Below are 17282 nucleotides of genomic sequence, written 5' to 3'. Positions count from 1 at the left end.
TCAGGAGCCACCTCTCCGGAGCTCTGTGGGAGTGCTGACGTTGCAGGAGCACTACAGCCAAGGCATCCACGTGGGGCTGGTGGATACAGCCCAACACGTGTTGGAAAACCTGATCCTGATGGATTGGCAGCTGGCTGACGGCAGAAGACCTTCAGTCAGGTGTGAGCATGTAAGTTTAGGCACTTGAATCACATCAGCCAGCCAGGGTTGATCTCACCGAGGCAAACACTTGAGTTTAAACACCTCCGTTTGAGAAACACCTCAGAACTCCCGTCGGAGTCAGGGGAGCCAAAGCAGGAGAGGAGCCTGCAGTGAGGCAAACACCTGCTCCACCGAACAGCTCTCCAGGCTCCCACTGACAGCTGAGCACACCTCTATCACCAACAGGAGCCTGGGGACCCAGCTCACACAGAGGCACCTCAGTTCAGGGCATTCTGTGAGCAGAATCCTACCCTCTGAGCCAAACTCAGGTGTCTAAATATCTCCACCTAGCACTAACTGAGGTGCTTTAAAACATTCTCCTTACACCAGATGTCCCTCCAGCAGCATAAAGGTCTCTCAAGGGGTACTAATAAGTGTATTTAGGTAGATCAACTCTATTCTGCTCATCTGGGCTCAAACAAAGTTGCACACGTACTCCAGCCTGGATTTTCCTGACTCGCTTCTAGCTCCTTGTTAAGCAGTGGCTGGGACAGCTCTGGTATCATACACTGCTGGACCAAAGCATAAAAGGTTTCCATTGTCCCTGTCCCCATGAATGCACCAGTTCGTGAAACCCAGCGTGTGGATTTTCATACTGCTGCCGTGCAAGCGTGGTGCATCCCAACCACCCCCTAAACCTTCTCCTGGAAGGACCAGGAAGGGCTCAAGAATGTTACGAGGCAGCAAGAGTGAAAATCCGAGAACAATTCCTTGTCCAGACAGCCTCCCCTGCTGCTGTCAGTCACGCTGCAGCTCCTCGAGGCGCTGCGTGATGGGGAACTGCTGCCTCCGGGCCCCAACCACCCACGAGCCAAAATGAATCTTGGCAAAGCCCTTCTGGTTCCCGTCCCGCTCCCCAGCTTCCACAACGACCTTTCCTCCTCTGGTTGCAAGCTCCTGTCAGAGACACTTAAATCCACCTCATTTCTTCAGGAAGCAGAGCAAGACTGATCCAAGTCAGCAGGTTGCTCGGAGCAGTGCTGGAGAAAGCTTTGCTGGCTGGATCCTGGGACAAATGTCTGCATCATGCTTTCAAACCTGGAGGGGCTTCCAGGATAGAAAAATGCAGTTTTTATTCCCAAAAACCTCTTGGTTAGATGAGAAAGAATAAGGTTTTACCATACAAAATCATATTTCAAGAGCTGTAGTAGCTCCTGCATTCTTTTCAAGGCTCACCACAGTTCAGGGCCCGATTTACCTCCATCCTACATGGACCTGAACCTGTTCTGTGAATGATGTGAACAATCACTGAATAATCACTTCATCTCCACCGAGGATGTGGCCACCTGCACGTTTGTCACAGATGAGAAGCAGAATGGCTCAGCTTTAACCCAAGGCACAAAATACTTCATGCTCCCCATGGCCCCAACTCCACAGCTACCACACAGAAGCAGGGTTGTAGTAACTCAGGAGTAACAGCAACAAGGAGCATCCTTTTTGTATTGTGTGCTGTAGAGAGCTCCTACCACGAAAACAAAGCCAAACGAAGACAAGTGGTGGGTCGGGGATGGCACCACACATGGAAATTCTGTCCTCCCACTCTCCTCTGAACAACCACCTGGTTTGGCACTCTCAAACAGAACAGTTTGGGAGGAAAATAAGGATTTTTGAGCTACTCAGCTTGACTTAGGAACACAAATTCCCACTGACCTTGCTGTGAGAACACCCAACGCTGGCAAGCGCAGAATGAGGGAAACACAAAGCAAGGCAGAACCATTTCTCCTGGGCTTTGCTGCTCAGAGGAAATCAGATAGCGCTGCTGGACCGCCTTCCCAACTGGCTTTACAAGGAGCCACGGGGGAAAGGGATCACAGCAGAGCATTGCTATGCAACATGTAATCCTTCCCCCCAACAATGGTGCGCCGCGAAGCTCAGACTGAGTGCCCCCGTCATGATCAGTCTCAGACATGCTGCAACACACAATTTCTCAGTGTTTTAGCTGAAACGCCGAGGACAGGATTCCCATTCATTCCCAGCTGGGTCACGGGGCTCTGGCAGTGGTGGTTTTTTTTTTTTTTCCTTCAGACAGCTCTTGTCTGGGCAGCAGCAGCCCAGGGCGGACACCCAGCCGTGGGAATTCCTCGCCTATTGCTCCGCTGTCGTCATGGCTGGGCTGCGGCTCCGGGGCTTCAAACCATTCGCTATGGTTTGGGGGAGAGGAGGCAGCAAACCCTCCCCGCGGGCTGCTTGTCCAGGGAAAAGCCTTGCCTGGCTTCGGGAAGGGCTTTGGGATGGTTCCCCACAAATCCAACCCCTTCCATCCCCCGTACGCGGAGCCCTCTTCAATTTAAATAGGCTTAGTCATTCTCTCAGCCCGAGTATTAATGTTTGTTTGGACAGCAGCCACGGTCCCCACACACAAGCAGTGGGCCAGACTTGTCCCTTCACACTGGCCAATGCCATCGGCTGAATTGTGGGTGTTTCACAGATTGTTAGAAGTTGTCCTTTCTTTTTTCCTTCTACCTTGTTAAAAAAATCCCTTCTTTTCAGCCTGTTCTCAACCTGCTTTTTCAGAACAGTTTTCCTTTCCCACCATACTTCCTTCTTTAAAAAATAGGAACACTCATATTTTAGTGACATAGGTATTAAAACACAAACATTTAAGCACAGAACAACATAACCCCACTTAAAATTGAGAACTTCAGAAGTATTTTCCCCATGCCCAGTATTCCTAGCATGCTTCCCATGCTAAAAAAGCTCCACATAAACAACCAACTGCAACCACTTATGGGACACAGCAAGAAATTTTTTTTCCAGAGTATTGATTTCCAGGCCTAAGAAAGGCTTTGGCTGAGCCATGCTTAGCCTGAAAGGAGAGGAAAATCCATAGAGCACGCCTGGGCATTCCTACCTGTCATAACCTGCAGCAATTAATACCAGTGGTGGCCCTGAAAACTGATCTGTACATTAAGAGCTCTTCTCTGGGTTTGATTTGTACCTTGGTAAACATGTGATGCCCCATTTCTGACTGCAAACACATCCCTAAAAAACTGCCAGAAAGGATGCTTTATGTCTCCTTTTTTTTTTCTCTTTTTTTTGCACGCACCAGGTGGATTAATCTCCAAAACAGCAATTATTGCACATCACGAGGGTGCGGCAAAACCTGGAGTTGGACTGGAAATGTGTTAATGAGTAGGAACTGTGTGAGGCTGGATGGTCAGTGCTTGTAAACACAGCCTCTGCAACAGGAGAGCTGGGCCTCCCTCCGCCTGTGTGTGACCTTTAGTGAGTCACTTAATCTTTCTGGGTCTCAGTTTCCCCCCTCTGCCCAACGGAGCTCCAGAAATGAAGAGGGTGGCATGCTCTGATAACGTGTTATGTGATAGCTCACCGAGTTCCTCAGACAGATGATAGCTGGGCAAACATCTCCCTGATATGGAGAGCGCATCTCCTGCCCTCCGGAGAGATCCCTGCCAGCACCGCCCTGGGGGGAAAAGCCATTCCTCACATGGAATTCCAAAATAAGCAAGTCAACAGCAAGGGAAAGTCCAGGCACCTCCCACTATCCTCTCCAGAGCATCCCAGGTGTAGCTGTCTCAGGATGGGTCTGGATTTGAAGCCTACAAGGGTGACAAGGACCACAACAGGGGCTTGGGACAAGGCGACCTTTAAGGTCCCTTCCAACCCAAGCCATTCTAGGATTCTGTGATCCTTCAGAAACACTTGCTCTGCACAGACCAACACATCCTGGGCAAAAAACAATGATGCCTCATGAAAGGAACCAGTTTCAAAGCAGGGAACTGCTCAAAGAAAGATCTGTTCTTGTTCTCCATTTCTGCCTCCTCATAATTTTGTATTAAACGCTCTCAGCTCTCAAGACAACTGGGGTTATACACGGACTTCAGGCAAAGGTTTGTGTCCCTCCTTCTGGAAGGGCGAAGGGAAAGGAGAACATTACAATTTTTTTTTTCTTTTTCTAGGGTAACAGCAGCCCCTTTTAATTGTGCCCCTTGGATCTGCAAGACATGCTTGACCAGACATACCTCTGGAAGAGGTCAGCACTCCTGGGATTAAGAAACTTAGCAACGCTCCAGAGAGGGAGTTGGAAAGTCATGTTTAATGATACTTTGCTGAGAAACTGGGCAAATTTAATTAAAACATCACTTACTCAAGCCCAGTGGAACTAATTGAGTGCTCTAATATTCCGCCTTTTCATTAATGGGTTACAAAAGAGGGCTGCACTTGTGTGTACAAGGGGGAAAAGGGGGGAGGATGGAGAGAAGATGAGAGCTTTAGCGAGGCTGCCTGGGCTTCATTTAATATAACTCAGGAACTTCATTGCTGGCAATGGAGCTTTAACACAGTTGACTTCTCCCCCATCCCCTCCACACACACATCTCCCCCCAAAACACCCTCTCCACCCAAGACCCCTCGGAAAGAATGGCTGAATGAGAGAGAGGAGATCTGGCAAAGGAAGGGAAATTGCTTTTTTAATAAGTGGTCTATTCAGAGCTCCTGCTTTTCAATAAAGAGAAGGCTGGAGAAGTCCTGGTCTAATTACCTCATCCTCACACTAGACAAGCTCGCCCTTTCATTAACCACTGAGGTCATATCATATAACTTGGTGAGCCACCACGGGCACAACATGTTCAGTGATTATTTCACTGGTGGCAGCAAAATTACAGGCAGCCCATCAAGGTTGTAAAAAGCAGAAGTGAAATCGTAATTAAACGAGAACGTCTACCAAGAGACACTAAAACTAGGCGGGATAGGATCATGTCACCCTCGCAGAAATACACGGACTGTTTGCTGGTGTGACACCATGGAGAAACTGCCGTGGTGACCAGGAGGGGAGAGGGTTGCTTGCCAAATTAGTCAGTCCAGCACAGGTCCTTCTTTTGCTGGGTCTCAAGGGACTGTTTGTATGTTTTGCCACGGTTGGGAGTAATTAGATGGGAAAAATGACATGTTAATGATCAGTGAGAGACCACCAAGCTTGTGCTGTATCTTTGGTGGAGAGTTCTCCTCTCCCTCAGTGAACACACACATCCACACACTGCGAGAACTGCAGCTCCAAACTGCTCAGCTCCAAAACGGCACAAGCCAAGGCTGTGTGCACTCCCATGCTGCCTTTGATCCACCCCAAATCACGTCCAGATGAGTTATGGTTCCAATAACCACACCAGGTCAGTCCAAAGTGGTTTCAGGCTGCTGCAGTCACGGGGTGAGCAAACCCTACTCGATGGTTGCGAAGTCTTTACGGCAGGAGTTGGTTGGTGAGCAGCCTCTTTGAAGAGACACAAAACGTGCTGAGAATCCTTTTAATCCACTGCCTTCCTCAAGGAAAATGTCCATAAACTCAGCGAAGAATGAAGTACTGCTCTCAGCCTCCTCATCCCTGCACTGGCAGTGGGAACAGGAGGAGGAACAGAGATCAAACCTGATGTTGATCTACACCTGAGAGCAAGCAGTGCCAAAGACAATCCATCCACCACATCAAGAGGGTCCAACTGGTTTCAGCGTTCTGGAATCTGAAGCAAGCACTGCAAGTTTTGACTCTGTAGTCACAAAGCCAGCCTGTGTCCTCACCTCTGATCATCATCTTTGTGACACCGAATTGTGCCAGGGGTTTATGGCCACGCATCCTGACCACACAGATGTGTGTTCTCCTGATCTTCAACCACCACCTTCCCGAAAACTTCCTCCTCAACATTCCCTCCTCCCCTGCCTGGCTCCGTGGTGGTACTGTCAGCCTGGTGGGCTGCTTGGCTTGGCTTTCCCCCACGCCACGGCACAATGAATTATTCCAGCAGCACAAACAGAGAAATCATTTCAACTGCTGCTGCGAAGAGGCGAAGGAAAGCTGTCAGACAGCAATCCCAGCTCGACAGACACGTTGTGGGTGGACGAAAATAGGAACGCTGGATCACTGACCTGCAGCAAAGGTCTGTGACTTGGATTGCCAGGAGGGCTCTGGGTGTCTGGACAACCGTCACAACTGTTACTCAGCTGTTTAGCTGCAGATATTACACTCTGAAACCACTGCCAGTGGCCAGAGTCCCACTGTGCCAAGGGAAGTGGAGGCAGAGGATGCTGGAGAGTCCTGCATCTTCCCCTGGGAGCTAACTCGCAAGGATCAGGACACAGGAGGGAAGGTTCAACCCCTCCAGCTCATCCTTGGAGTTTGTTTAGCTCAAAGTTATGCAGTGTGGAGCACAGATGATAATTAGGGACACAGATCCTAAATCCAAGAGTGGTCTCAGCCATATGGACATCCTGACTGCAGCTCCTGGGATTGGGAACACCGGGAGTCAGGCCAAACCCCTCTGGGGAGGTTTTATAACCCTGCCATGGTTGGTGGATATTCCTGGAGCTAGAAGGACTTCCCAGTGGCAGCTAAAGTCCCATCCTTGGAGGTTTTGATGAGACTGTATTGTGGGACTCTGGAGTGGCAGGAGAGCCAGGACATCTCACAGGAACATCCAGCATGGAATCACAGCCTCCATGGGCCACCTTCTCCATTGCCAGTCCCACCTGCTGCACACTCAACTCCACGAGACGGGACAGAGCAACCAACACAAGGACTGAAACAAGTTCCATCACCCTGCAAAGCCCGTTTCACACGTCAAAGAGCTGCCACAGGAGTTCAGAGACACTGAGCCCTTTAATCCAGAGCAGGAAAGCTGTCAGCCAAAACCAGACACCAGCTAAATCCAGGATATTTCTAATCCTGATCTCAGCGCTGTCTAGGAGCATCTGGTAGTGGGGAGAGGGGGAGACGTTTTGCTGGCCAGCCCTGGCCGGTGGCATTCCCCGGTGCCCCGATTCTGTCGCGAGGAATGACATTTTATACATAGACACAGCAACAACTGAGCTGGGGTGGCCATTCCTAGAATGCACAACTGGCTGGGCTGCACTTGCCTGGGAAACTGGAGACCCAGGTCCCCCATCCCAGCCCCAAGCCTGCATCCAATCACACAGACAATAACAAGGCCCGAGGGCTATTTCTGGCCTTACAGTATGTCCCCCTTGGAGGTTGGTGCAATGAAACACTGATCCTAAGCACCTGTGCTGGCCAATCCCAGGGATTTTCGTGTTGGAGCAACTCTAGGCTAGGTAGAGCCAAGCGTATGATGGGAGAAGGTGGAAAGCCCCTTCCTTTTCCCCCTTGCTGGGATGACCCAGCACTTGCAGACACTTTGTCCTTTACATCCGTCACAGAAAATGCTGAGCTGGAAAGGACCCACGGGGATCATGGAGTCCAAATCCTGGCCCTGCACGGGACAAGCCCAAAAATCACACCCTGTGCCCCAGAGCATTGTCCAAATGCTTCCTGAACTCTGGCAGTCCTGCAGGGAAGTCCCCAGGCAGCCTCACAGAAGGTGTAAAGAGCAGGAGCAGAGGATAAAGATGGGAAAAGAAAAAAGTGACTCTACAACCAAGCATCATCTCCTGCTCTAGGTGACACAGAAGGTTTCTGCCAGAAGACAAAACTGAAGGGACTTTTAGGTCTGAGGTCAGCCAGAAATTAGTCTCCCCACCCTGGTTCCCTGCCAGATGTTTCTCCAGCCAGTTTTAAAGAAAGGAGCCAAGGAGATGCTACACTGTCCATGCTCTACTGAGCTGCTGCAGGAGAAGCATCCCTCAGGGACATGTTGTGGCAGCACAAAACCCTTCCTCCATGTCCTCCCTCATGCCTTTCCATCCCTTTGTGGTGCAAAGCCCTTCCCTCCCTGTGGAAAACCAGCCATCCTTGTCTCCACCTCACATTTCCTAGACCTGGCCAGTCCCACTTCTTTCCCTCTGGCCTCTCTCCAGTGGTTCTGCACAGTGAAAACCAGGCTATAACCCCATGACTCAGACTCCTCCCTTCCAGAAGGAGGACCAGTCCTTCCACCGCACATCCAACACTCCATTCCTCACCCAAAACCGGCGCTATCACCCCCAAAACCGCGCGGCGCCTCCAACGCACCTTCATGCCCACCAGGTTGTTGTGGAAGTCCACCCTGGCTCGCAGGTCCTTGTTGGGCTTCCTCCCCAGGAACTCCTTGACGAACTTGTTGCTGTACTTGAGGTTGTCCCCGCAGCCTCCCCACTGCCAGGCCTCCCTGTTCTCCAGGTCGGGCGCCTCGTCGCAGGTGCAGCGCTCCATGCGCCCCGCGCTGCACGCCTTGGCCATGGCGTGGGTCAGCCCCGCCGAGGAGATGGCGTACAGGAAGGCTGTCTCCTTAAAACCTGTGGGGACACCAGAGACAGGCTGTAATTGCAGCTTGGAGAAAGGAAAAAAAACCCAAAAAACAGGAAAATGGAGGCGAAACCTGCTGGGAGAAGAGCGGGTGTTGTGTCACTGAACAGCAGAGCGGTAAGGCTGGAGGGTGTTGGAACTTTTGGTACTGAGAGTTTTGGGCTTTCTGTTCTGCCAGGCACTGACCCCCAAAAAACCACTGCATTTGACCTGAGGCTTGGAAAAAGCTCCCAAAATTGAGTGACAGCACTGGGATTATGGTGTGTAGTTTGGATAGAAATGTGTGATATCAAAGAGTGGAAAACTCAGAGTTTAAGGTCTTAGTCTACAGTAATCTATACAAAGCAAGGTGGAGGGTTTAGGGCAGAGGCCAGTCCTGCTTTTTCACCTTCTCCATGGCTCTGGGTGGTGTTTTGTGATTGGGTAGAAAAATCCGCATTGCGGGCCAGGGGTGGTTGGGTATTGAGTTAAAAGTAAAAATAATTTAGGTATCATTTCATAATTGGGCAGTTTGTGCTTAAAAGGCCTTGTAAAGAAAGAGATAGCAGCCATTTTTTACTTTGTTAGCTAGAAGTCACGGTCTGTGAGACTGTAATAGAAATAAGAATTAATAAACATTGGTGTGTTCCCAACACAGAACACTGTCCCGAGCATTTAATCCTGACTCTGGCAGAACAGAAGATAAAAGCAACAGGAGGGACCACAGACAGGCATCTGGTGTCACCTCCCTGCTCCAGCAGGGCCATCCCAGAGCACAGGGCTCAGGATTACATCCAGGCTGCTCTGGAATATCCCTGGTGAGGGAGACTCCAGTGCTCAGTCACTGCCCAGGAAAGGAGTTCTTCCCCAAGGTCAGGCAGAACTTCCTGGGCATCAGTTCCTGACTGTTCCTCCTGTGGCACTGCTGGGCACCACTGGGAAGAGCCTGGTCCGTGCTCCTGACACCCTCAAAGCTCTACTTGCATCACTGATGGTGAAGAGGGCACGGGAGAGGGCAGGGAATGATGGACAGAGGTGGCACAAGCTAGGATGCAGGAATGCAAATGGAATCCGGCTGGTTTGGTGGCTGTCACTCTGTGTCACTCACAGTCTCTGCCTGAAAATGGAAAGAGTTGAGCAAGAGTTGCCCCTGGAACCCTGGAAGTGTCCAAGACCAAGCTGGACAGGGCTTGGAGCAACCTGGTCTAATGGAAGGGGCTGGAACTGGATGAGCTTTAAGGTCCCCTCAAAGCCAAAGCATTGTTTGACTCCAGGAAGAGTTGGGCAGGACATGGAGGTACCACTGCTGCTACCAAGGGGACACTAAACAGCAGGAACACAGAACAGACTTCCAGTCCTCCTCATTCTTCCCTCTCCTCTTGAATCAAACCTCTGGCTCCTACTCCAGACCAGCAGAATTGTTGGCAGAGGACACCTGAGGGCTGGGAAGCAGATGTGCTACCTAAACCAGCACCCCTCTCAAGAAAACCCCGTTTACACCTCAAACCTTCCATGCACAGCCTTTCTTTACACCTCCACACTCACCTGCAGGGATGTGACAGCATCCACTGCCCCGACAGCCAAGTGACACCCAGAGGGACCCACGGTTCCAATCCAAATCATAAAGGCCAGAAATAAAAAGCAAACATGGCAGTATTTATAGCTGCCCATTCTCCAGCTATGGAAGCTGTAAACGACTGCATATTTGAGATGCAATTCCAGAACAGCTTTGGATGGGACTCAAGAAATCCCCCACTCAAAAATAACACAAGTGGATGGTGACAGTAGGGGATATATCTGTGAGCTGGTGTGTCAACCAAGGACATGCAGAGACACTGCCAGGTCATTTTTGGAACTGTTCCTTGGGAGGTTCATGACACTCTGAGCAAACTCATGTGGCCATTCCCAGGGTCTGCCTTCCCAAAACACTCCCAGAAGCAGGAAGACTGATGAAAATCCAGCCCATGAGGCTGAGGTTTGGTGCTCCCAAGGGTTCTGAGGTTCTACCTCCTCCCAGATTGTGGTGGGAATTACCCAATCATTCTAGTGCTCACCTGGAAAAGGAGAACAGGGACCTTTTCCTCACTAGAAACAGCAGTAAAATAAAAAAGGCTCAACTCTACACTCACTGAGGACACCACAAAGAGCAGTGAGAGTTAAAATACCAAATTTTGTTTTCTCCCTGAAGTCAGACCATGTCCCTGACAGCCCAGAAACACCTTCAGCATGTAAATACTTCACTGGGAGTGGTGAGAGAATTCTTATTTCACATAACATAATCTCATGGGTATCCAGATGACTCCTCTAGGTAGAAAATGCCTTCTAAGCATCTCTCATCCTTCGTAAACTGATTTTTTCTAGGTTACATCCCAGATCAGACTGCCCACATACCTGTCTGAGGGATGCCACTACCAAAGACTAGATGTTCCCAAGCCTCTGTCCTCCTGGACTGGAGAATTCTTGCAACAGAATGAAGAGGCTCCAGTGTCAAACAGAGAATCCTCAGTGGGATGGGGTGTGCAAACCCTGCCCTGAGGTCTGAGGCTGCAATCACGGCATGGTTTGGGTTGGAAGACCCTGAGATCCACCCCCTGCCATGGGCAGGGCCACCTTCCACCATCCCAGGCTGCTCCAAGCCCCATCCAAGCTGGCCTTGCACACTCAACTCACAACCATCAGCCTTAATTGATTAATTAGGCAGCCCAGATCCCCGTGCTGCTCGGAGCCCTCCCGGTTCGGAGCGGTTGTGGAATCCCGGCAGGGAGGCAGCGCCGTGCGACCACAGCACATTCCAGGCCTGACAGGAAGCCAGCAGGAGCAGCTCATCTGCCAGCTTCTCCCTCCCTTTCCACCAGCTTTGTCTCTCCTCCTCTCCATCCCTGAACGCTTCCCAAATTCCCCATGCCCATCAGCACGGGGATCATCTCACCCACAGGCAGCTCCCAACTAGCTCCATGTGACATTTGGCTCCGGCCAGATTTTAAAGCCATCTCCACCACGCACTATTTGATTGCACCAAGATATTTTGTAACAAGATAATGAGCTTTAAATCAATGCAGGCATTCTAAGCCCCAGTGCATTGACAGTCTGCCGGCCCCGGCTATCCAGTTTCAGCCATTTCCAAAATTGTGCACGAGTATCCAAAGAGGATAACGAGTCCCTTAAACAATCCCCTGTTATTTTAAGAAACGGGGCTGCATCAGCCGAAGCTGCAAACCAGCAGACAGAGCTGGTCTGGTAACTAAAGTGTAAAAGCAGAGGGAGAAACTTTTAAGCGAAAAAAGTGGGGTTTTTTCTCCCTTTTTTTCCTTTCTCCCTGCAAAGCCCTGGAGGAGAGGAAACAAGTCCTCAGCGAAGAGTTTGGAAAGCTCCTAGTCCTAGTGGGTGATCCATGCAATCCTTTGCCCTGGGGATATCACTTGCTGGTCCCTGAACCAGGAACCAGCAGCTCCTGGAGAGGAGGAGAAAGATTTACAGGGCCCTGTGTTACTGCTGGGTGAACAACACCTGAAGGATTTACAGCAGCGGGGCAGGGCAGAGATGCTGCAGGGACATAAAACACGGCGGAATGAGACAGCAGCAGAGCCCTGCGGCTCTCGGAGCTCTCATTTATCACACAGGCCCCTGACAGGGGCTGGGATAGGGGGGGTCTCCGTGGGGTTTTCACTCCAGGCAGTGCCCCCCGGCCGGGGCTGCCCAGGGGACAGGCAGGTCTGAAGGAACGAGCTGTGGCCTCCAGGTGTCAGCATGAGAAAGTGCTTGGCTTCCCCAAGGCACCACTAATCCAGGGACTCCTCTGGCATGCGGGGATATTTTTAAATGTCTTGCAGCTCTGGCCCCGGACCTCTTGGGTTTCATAAGGACTTTCCTTGTTTCCACCACTCAGTGACGGTGCATTCGTTAAGCCCTGGGTGCTTCTGAATTACTCCTCCTCACTAATTAGCCCTGCAAACCTCTGCTCTTATCTCTAAAGACTTCACACCCTGGCTTCTCCGGGTCCAGGCCCATTGCTGAGTGTGGGACTTTTTGGGAGTCACTGAAGCCCTGGAAACCCTCGCATGCTGTCTGTAAAATGGTGCTGCAGCCTGGAAATAAGAACTGGATTTTCCTGGGAGGGTGGAAGAAATCACACTGTATGTGGCAGTACAAAGAAAATAAATAAAAATATCACCTTTTCCTCCAACACTCCTAACTTCTGGCCGTCTCCACCTGAGCTGCTGGGAAGAGGTGTGGGAATCCCCCACTGCTCACATCCAGGGCAGAAATAGGACACAGCCATTTGCAGATTTTGCCCAGTACTATGACAGGGTTCCCCTTGCCCCCTCTAGCAGGACAGTCTGGTTTGCCTTATTTCCTTAAAAAAGACATTTTCTCAACTTCTTCCCTGGCAGACTGGCATAACAAGAAAAAATAAATAGGAGAAATGAATAGGAGAAATAAATAGGAGATAAACAAATAAAATAACAAAGAAGGGACAGCTCTGAGAGCTTCCCAACCCTCTCCTCCAGCAGCAGCTCAATTTCCAGCAGAAATGGGGAGAAAATGCAGCTCCTGGCTGCAGAGACCTGCACAAACACCTCCAGCCTCCAAGGAGAGCAGCCAGGGCCAGCAGTGGGAAGCAGGCAGGGCAAGCCCATAAATTACCCCCATTAGCACATTCTTTGCCTGCCCTGCACTTCCAGGGATGAGCTCCAGCCTTCCCCAGAGCTCTTCGTGGACCTCTCTGGAAGCAGCACCAGCAGAGGATGGCCCAGGTCGACCACCAGGGCAGGAGATGAGTGCAGATTTAGTGGCTTCAACTATTTCTGTTTCCCCAATTATGTGTAGTGGTTTGAGTGTCTACCAGAATTATCTACTTTTTTTTCTGCTGTGAGATAGGGTTAGGAGAAAAGCAAAGGCGTATCATCTCTCTATTGACTTTTATTGGTGTCAATATTCAAACCTAGTCTCTGATTTGTTCTGCTAAAACTTTCTTGAAAATGTCACTTCCGTGCAGAACCAGCACAGCAGAGAAGCCCCAGTGTAGGAATACTTTTTTAAAAGGCTTTGTAACGTAGAGAATTTTGGCTGCTGTTTGAGGGAAATATTAAAGGTAATAAGGCTTTCAGAAAGCTTGAAAGAAGGCCACAGAAAGAGCAGAAGAATTTAGAATTAGCTGTAGTAAAAAGTAGGAAAAATTACAATAATACAGCAAGCAAGGACATGAAACAATAATTTGAATTTTAGGTTTGGCTATGGTAGATCTTAGGACTGCAGAAAAATACGCTTAGCAAGACAGCAGAAAGTTTTCAGCTTAATAATGGAATATTGTTTATTGTCAATAGAAAGCATACAAGCAAGCACTGTTTGAAGCAGGTGTACGTGTGCCTTCAGTGACTGGCTAGAACAATTGTCTGGAAGCTTTAGCAATATGTTATTGGCTGGAAAGCTTTTAAAATGCCCTGTAACGAAGAGATCTTTGGCTGCTGCTGGCAGGCACAAGCTGTTGTCATCTTCCAATTGTCTCAAACCCTGCCATGAGATTGGTGCTGCAATAAAAGCTCGAGGAACGTCTGTAGCAATGTATCTGCATAACTTAAGCTGTTCTGTGTACCAGCCAAACTGTTTGTAAGTATTCTCATCAAACCACCTGTAGTTATTGTTATCAGAACCCTCAGGAATTCATCAAGGCTATGAGACAAAAACAGGGCTAAAATAAGAATGAAGAGCCTGAGAAACTGACTACCAAGAGTGCAAAACCTCGATAAAGGAGGCACAAAGTGAGGATAGACTTTGGCCAGTTAGGTGTCCTGAAAGGTGCGTGCTGGGCACGTGGACGAGGCAGAAGAACCAATCAGATGATGCGTGACCGCGTGAACAAGCAGCTTAAAATGTATAACTGTAGCTTAATGTAAAGAATAAATGTCCAAATGTCCCCGTCTCCTGCAGTAGTCCCGTCCCCTTCGTGCACAAAGCACCAGCACAGCTCTTGGCAAGACGTGAGCTGTTGCCATCTTCCTTGTCTCACCCTGTACTGAGGCTGATGTCGCAATAAAAGCTCAAGGAACATCTCCCAGCAGTCCTGTCACGTTATTTGGAAACATTAAGATCCAACACCCCGTGTTGGAATTCTGGAAACTTAGATTTCAGGATTTTAGCGTGTAGTAATATAGATGGGGCAAGATGGAGACTTTAGGGTGGAGATTAGTTGTTCTTTTTCCACCTTCTTCTTCATGGGTTTGGGTGGTTTTCTGTTATTGGTTAATAAAGTCCGCATTGCGGACTTCAAGTTGTTAGCTATTGGGTCTAAAGTAGAAACTGTTTGGGTGACATTTCACAGTTGGACAGATTGTCCTTGAAAAGACCTTGTAGAGATACATGGAGACCCTGTAGTCCCTTGACTTAATACCCAGGGTCTGGCCTTGGCAGGACAGGCCTTAGAGTCACCTGCCCAGCCTTAGAGAGAGAGAGAACTTCCCCATGGTGCTCTGCACACGATGGTTTGCACTGGTTTTCCCCTTCCTAATGCCCGTGGCGCTTTGGTTTCTCCTTTCCCCTGTGTCTCCATTGGTTGTGGGACCCTGGTGACAGGCCCAGTTTTCCCTATAGTTCTCTGACCTTACCTGCCCTTTGCTCCACCCTGTGCCTCAAGGTCATTGGCTGCTGAAGCTCATACTTAAGCCTGAGACTGGGACACGTTCAGCCCTTCTTGCTCTGGATTTCCCTTTGGCTGGTGGAAATAAACCTGGCTGGAACTGATCTAGTGCAAGGGCCTTCCTTCCTCTCCATGCTGAACTAGTCCTGTGGTGTGTGTGGCTGTGTGAGCTTGACTGATCTGCCTCAGTCTCCCCAAGCGGTTTTTCCACTGGAGAAGCTTATTGGGCTCTAGGCTCCAGCTCCACTCCTAAAGAGCCCGACGCAATACAGATAGAAGTATTCCAATGTCACTCCGGTTTTGAAGACTTTTCTAAGCCTTCTGTAACGTTCTTCATATTGGAGTCAGAATTTTTACTTTCTCACAGTTTGTACTATAAACAATGGCCGTGTTTTGCTAACTGTCCTTCATTGTTTACATATTTCTAGGTGGGAGGAGAAAGTTGATTGACAGTTGGCTTGACCAATGCGGTTTGAGAGGTGGAATCCCATCCTCCAATCCACAGGCCCCATAGGAAATGTATAAAATTGAGTTTTGTAAATAAACTCAGGCTTTTCTCCTTCTCTGCACACCTGCGTGTCCTCGTGTGGTTCCTTTCATGTCATCTGTGACATTCCATTTTTACCTCCGTTTTCTACCTTGCTCGTTAGAGCTCAGCCCGTGAGGCTGTAATATAGATAAGAATTAATAAATACTGAGTCTGAACACAAAACCGTGACTCCCGCAGATCAACCCCGGCTCTTCCATAAACACCAAGTCCGAACACAAAACCACGACTTCCGTATATCAAACCTGGCTCTTCAATAAACACCAAGTCCTAGCACGAAACCGCGACTCCCACGTATCAACCCCGGCTCTAACACAAAGACAAGAAGAAAAGAAACCCGACGCCCCCCGGGGCTCACCTCTCTTGAGGAGGCTGGCGCGGTAGCGGCCCTCGAGGGTGCAGTTCCAGCGCTCGAAGCGGAACTGGTACTGGCACTCCAGGGCGCTCATGCTGATGGCCTCCATCAGGGTCTCGGCCACGCCGGGGTCGCGCCGGCACATGCGGCGCTGCTTCTTCTCCAGCTTCAGGCGGTCACACACCTTGTAGTGCGCCTTGGCGGCCGCCTCCTCCATTTCCGAGGTCAGAGGGAGGATGGTCAGGGGCTCGTTGCCCGTCAGCCTGCCGAGAAACAAGAGGGGTACCACGGTGAGAACGGGAGAAACGAGAATTGTTGGGAGAAGTTCTGACCCCCACCCGGTGAGGGTGGTGAGCCCCTGGCACAAGGTGCTTAGAGAGGCTGTGGGTGAACCTTCCCTGGAAGGGTCCCAGGCCAGGCTGGACAATGAGGAAACTGATCTAGTTTGCCCCCACCTAAGGCAGGGTCTTGGATCTGGATGGTTTTTTAAGGTCCTTCCAACCCAAACCACTCTGGGATTCCATGAAATACAGCCTGTGATAGAAATGGTATTCTATGAAATACAGCCACTTACAGAAAATATGTGTTAACATCCCTGACTTGATTTTGAGCAGGTTTTGGTGGGATTCAGGGCCAGGAAAGGATCACATGTCATGTCATTCTGTCATGGATCACATGACAGAACACAGCAGAAGAATTTAGACAAGATTTTAAAGACAGGAGACCAAGGGAAGTGGCCCAGGTGCTCAGTGGTCTGAGCTTCCTGTGACAAAATTGAGCCCCATGGAAACTGTTCTGTCTCTCCTTCCACAAATCCCAAATTCCTAAAAGCCAAAATACAGCCTGTGATAGAAATGGAGTCAGTGGTGGGACCAGGATCTCCTGGCTGAGCATCCCTGCGGACTTGGTTTTACCGTGAGGCTCCTCTCACAGCGTGTGTGCAAGATGGCAGCAGGAGAAAGGTACGAGGAAATATTTGGATTTAAGCTCCCTACCACCTCTCACAGAGCTCGTTTGGACATAAACCCTTGGCCACCTCCACCACAGGACTGTGTTTAAAACTGAACGTGGAAAGAAATAATTTCAGGTGCCTCACTGCATGAACCTGGGGAACTGGCAAAAATACATGAGCACCACTGCCACTGTACTGGGCATAAACAAAAAAAATCATTTTAGCACATCGAGAAGAGCCAGAACACAGCTTGGGAAGGGACAGAGGATGATTTGTCCCATCAAAGCCCAAGAGACACCCTGAGAAAGCACAGAAAGCCACCCTGCCCTCAGCAGAAGAGATCCTGACATAAAACCCAGCGAGCCACAGCCCAAGGTTGGACAGCAGGACACACTTTCCAGGAGATGCTGCCAAAAGCTTTTACAAGAC

General features: G+C 49.8%; 1 protein-coding gene across 1 annotated transcript in view; it reads right to left on the bottom strand.

Moving 5' to 3' along the window:
• WNT9A (Wnt family member 9A) overlaps nucleotides 1-17282 on the bottom strand; it is a 60832-nt gene that overhangs the window by 8647 nt on the left and 34903 nt on the right. Inside the window, exons 2-3 of the mRNA XM_063417321.1 lie at nucleotides 15905-16164; nucleotides 8114-8376 (exon numbers count right to left, since the gene is read on the bottom strand). Of these exons, the coding sequence (XP_063273391.1) occupies nucleotides 8114-8376; nucleotides 15905-16164 (523 nt within the window). The remainder of the gene's footprint in view (nucleotides 1-8113; nucleotides 8377-15904; nucleotides 16165-17282) is intronic.

The sequence above is a fragment of the Prinia subflava genome, chromosome 1, assembly GCF_021018805.1.
Source record: "Prinia subflava isolate CZ2003 ecotype Zambia chromosome 1, Cam_Psub_1.2, whole genome shotgun sequence".
Classification (NCBI taxonomy): Eukaryota; Metazoa; Chordata; class Aves; order Passeriformes; family Cisticolidae; genus Prinia; species Prinia subflava.
The sequence above is the reverse complement of the archived record's forward strand: the minus strand, read 5'-3'. Positions and strand labels throughout refer to the sequence as shown.